General features: G+C 38.5%; 1 protein-coding gene across 1 annotated transcript in view; it reads right to left on the bottom strand.

Moving 5' to 3' along the window:
• Window positions 1–4,455, bottom strand: part of IFT81 (intraflagellar transport 81) — a 109,323-nt gene that overhangs the window by 24,813 nt on the left and 80,055 nt on the right. Inside the window, exons 14-16 of the mRNA XM_012663414.1 lie at window positions 1,674–1,760; window positions 252–323; window positions 86–171 (exon numbers count right to left, since the gene is read on the bottom strand). Of these exons, the coding sequence (XP_012518868.1) occupies window positions 86–171; window positions 252–323; window positions 1,674–1,760 (245 nt within the window). The remainder of the gene's footprint in view (window positions 1–85; window positions 172–251; window positions 324–1,673; window positions 1,761–4,455) is intronic.

Raw genomic sequence — 4,455 nt, 5'->3', positions numbered from 1 at the left:
ACTTTAAATAATTCTATCTTATTTATAAGACCTCTATAGATAAAAACATTAAGTAACTCAATATAAAAACAATGAAATTACTTGCCTAATTGCCTTTCTTTTTTCTTGCTGATCAGAAGAGACATATACCTTCATCTCATCAGTAGCACGACGAAGTTGAACTTCTAGGTTCTGAATGGAAAGACTTAAGTTTTAGGGAAGCCTTTGATACAGAAAAATCTCAGAAAAATTTTTGATCCACTTTGTCTTACCTTAATCATGCAATTTGTATAATGGTATCTACTTTCTTCTTGAAGACATTCTTCACGAAGTCCTCTAACTTCCTACAATATATAATTTTAAATGAATAACATTATTAAAAGATTAAGACAGATGCAGAGAGAATGACCTTAAACGTACAACATCAGAGTCATTTCCTCTTCTGCAATTTTAAGCTTGTTTTACTCTGGCAGATAGGTTACAATCTTTCCCAGAGAATACTCATATTACCCTAAAACCTGGAGATTTAGTCTTCTATTTATTAAGTACCTACTGTCCAGCACTGTCCTAAGTGTTGGGGACATAACAGTGAACAGACAGGTCTCTGCTCTCATTCAAGTAAACAGACATAAACATAAATAAACATAAACACATAATGAATGTTATTTTAGATGGGCATTAAGTGCAATGAAGAAAATTCAGCAGTAGAATGTGATAGACAGAGTGGGTGGGCCAGGTTGGGGAAGAGAGTGGGGAAACATGAGATATGGTGATCAGCGAAGAACTCAAAGAAGTGGTGACATTTAGGCTGAGTCCTGAATGATGAAAAAGAGGAGGCAAGGCAAACAGTTAGGGGCAGAGTGTCCCAGGCAGAGTGAATAATATGTGCAAACGTCTGAAAGTAAAAACAAGCTGGGTCTGTTTGAAGTTCACAAAGAAGGTCAGTATGGCTGGAGCTCCATGGATGAGGAGTGGAACACATGAATATGAAGTTAATGAGGCAGGTGAGGCCTTTAGACCATAAGTTGGAGATTAGATTTTTATTTTAAGGGCAATGGGAAGACAGAAGAGGGTGGCCTAAATTTTGAACATGTTTTTTTGGCTGCTCTATGGAAAATAAACTTAGGAGGGCAAGGGTAGAAGCAGGAGTGCAGGGAGAAGATTACTATGGAAGTCCAGGCAAGAGATGATGGGACTTGGACTTTGGCAGTAGTGATACAGATGGAAAATTCAGTGCATACATTAAGTTTCAAGAAATAAAGATCTCTGGAGCTTAGGAGACAGGCTCAGGAGACGATAATACAGATTTAGGAATCTTTTGACACTGGTGTAGTGAAAACGTATATGCATAGGCTGCTTTTGCTAATTTTTTTTTTTTTTGAGGCAGGGCCTCACTCATTTGCCCTGGCTAGAGTACAGTGGCTTCATCAGAGCTCACTGCAACTTCAAACTTTTAGGCTCAAGTGATGCTCCTGCCTCAGATTCCTGAGCAGCCGGGACTACAGGTGTGCACCACCATGCCTGGCTAATTCTTTTATTTTTTGTAGAGATGGGGTCTTGCTCTTGATCAGGATGGTCTCAAACTCCTGACCTCAAGTGATCCTCCCGCCCCAGTCTCCCAGAGTCCTAGGATTACAGGCATGAGCCACCACACCGAGGCTGCTAAATTGTTAAAATAAAAACTTCCTTCTTACCTGTTCTAATTTGGACCGATTGCTTTCGAGGCCCGCTGCACAGCTATCATACTGGGATTTCTTTTCATCACACTCCTGGGTTAATTCCTAGCATGAAAAGGGCAAATGACAGAATAAGTGAAAAACAAAGGCCTAAAGTGTGGCTTTGAAACAATGCATGCCCTTGTCAGACTTGTAACTTAACTCTAAGCTTCTTGGCATACTTAAGAGTTATTTATACAACAATCAGACATTTGAGAATTATGACAGATGAAGGTGCTGATAATAATAATAGCTACCATGTATTGAGCTGTGTGCCAGCCTCTTTGTTAGGAGCTGGGGATACAGCAGTAAACGAAACAGCCAAAAATTCTTCCCCTCAAGTAACATTCAGATAGGTAAACAGGCTACTGAGAGCTATTACGGGCAAATGCAAGGTGTTATAAGAACACACAGGACTCTCATGAACGTAACCCAGGCTTGGGGATCAGTGGGGACAACTTCCTGGAGAAATTGATATCTAAGCTAAGCATGAAGGATTAGTAAGAATAAGAATAGTTAGGGGGAAGGTGAACAAAGGAAGAGAGTGGGAACACTATGTAAAACGGATTGGAAGCTAGAAAGAACAAGATCAATTAAGGAACTTACAAGTAGTTTATTATGCTGCAGTATGTCTGGGAAGTGGTGAGAGAGGCAGTTGAAGACTTAGGCAGAGGCCTAATCAGAACAACTCATAAACCATACTAGGGTGTTTGAACTATACCCTCGAAAACAACTAAATCTCACAAGAGCCCCTTGAAGGAAGTATTAATGATCCCATATAATGCTTTGAGAAAGTTCAGGGAGGCCAAGTACCTCATCAAAGATGATTCTGCTGGAAAAGGGCAGAGTCAGAATTCGAGTTCAGGCTGTTTAAGTACTAACATACTGACTTCTAATGTAATGTTTTAAATGAGATAATCTGAAAATCTCCTGCTACAAACATCTAGAAATGCTAAAAGTACAGTCGCGCGCCACACAATGACATTTTGGTCAACAACAGACTCTATATATGACGGTGATCCCGTAAGATTAAAATAGAGCTGAAAAATTCCTATCACATAGTGACATCATAGGCATCATAATGTCATAGCACAACACATAATTCATGTGTTTGTGATGATGGTATAAACAAACCAACGGTGTCGCTGGTTACATAAATGTACAGTACAGACAATTATATACAGTACATAATACTTGATAATGATAATAAACAACTATGCTACATTTATATACTTACTATAATTTTTATTGTTATTTTAGGGTGTACTGCTTCCAACTGTATTAAAAAAATTAACTGTAAAACAGTCTCTGGCAGATCCTTCAGGAGGTATTCCAGAATAAGGCATTGTTATCATAGGAGATAACATCTTCGTGTGTGTTATTGCCCCTGAAGACCTTCCAGTGGGACAAGATGTGAAAGTGGAAGCCAGTGATATTGATGATCCTGAACTTATATAGGCCTAGGCTAATGTGTGTGTTTATGTCTTAGTTTTTAATAAAAAAGTTTAAAAAGTAAAAATAAAAAAAATTTTAATAGCAAAAAGCTTATAGAATAAGGATATAGAGAAAGAAAATATTTTTGTACAGCTGTACAATGTGTTTATGTTTTAAGCTAAGTGTTATTATAAAAGAGTCAAAAAGTTAAAAAACTTAAAATGTTTATAAAGTAAAAAAATTACAGTAAGCTATGGTAATTATTGAAGAAAAAAAATTTTAATAAATTTAGTGTAGTCTAAATGTACAATGTTTATAAAGTCTACAATAGTGTACAGTAATGTCCTAGGCCTTCACATTCACTCACCACTCACTCACTCACTGACTCACTAGAGCAACCTCCAGTCCTGCAAGCTCCATTCATGGTAAGTGCCCTATACAGGTGGACCATACAAATACTTACTATTGTGTTATAATTGCCTAAAGTATTCAGTATAGTGACACGCTGTATAGGTTTGTAACCTAAGAGCAATAGGCCTTACCATATAGCCTAGGTGAGTAGTCAGCTATACCATCTAGGTTTGTGTAAATACACTCTGTGTTTGCACAATGATGAAATCACCTAATGATGCATTTCTTAGAACAGATCCTGTCATTAAATGATGCACGACGGTATGTATAAATGATTGGTAAGGTAGAGCAAATATCCTTTCAAATCCAGAGCTAAACTGAACTCTTGAGGAAATAAGAGAAATTACCAGGACCAAAAACAAAGGATGACATTGTGGCTACTGTTGATGAAAGGAGTTGAGAGTGGTCAGTCTTGGTAACAGTGATTTTAATGCCCAGGCAGAGCAGATGAAAAACCTTAGCCTGTGCAGAGTAGGAAGTTAGAACTGAGGATCCTGCAGTAAATCCAAGCTCTTTTCAACTTGGGAATTTGTGAGTAAAGGGTTAACACCAGTCTGAGAATGACCTTGGTTGCTGCATAGCAGTTTCCTTGGAAACAGAAGAGTTAACAGAGATGAGTAATGTGTGTGCTGTCCTTGTTGTGTGGGACTGCGTCTAGGCTGGGGTGACTAGTACAGCATAAAAGATTTCAGGGAAAAAGGAGCCATGGCTTTTATGTATCAAAGTGACCTACAGACACCCAAGGCTCTCAAGGATGACAGCCATATGTACCCTAAGTGGGAGAAGGGGGGCAGCAGAGGCTATGTACTTAGGTAGCTGCTGGGCCTCTCAATGACATGAAGATGCTATAGTTGATAAAAGCCATTTTTGGCCTGGAGTCTGTTAGCCAAATTAATCAGTATGCAACCTCAAACTC

The sequence above is a fragment of the Propithecus coquereli genome, unplaced genomic scaffold (genome assembly GCF_000956105.1).
Source record: "Propithecus coquereli isolate 6110/MARCELLA unplaced genomic scaffold, Pcoq_1.0 Scaffold81, whole genome shotgun sequence".
Classification (NCBI taxonomy): domain Eukaryota; kingdom Metazoa; phylum Chordata; class Mammalia; order Primates; family Indriidae; genus Propithecus; species Propithecus coquereli.
The sequence above is the reverse complement of the archived record's forward strand: the minus strand, read 5'-3'. Positions and strand labels throughout refer to the sequence as shown.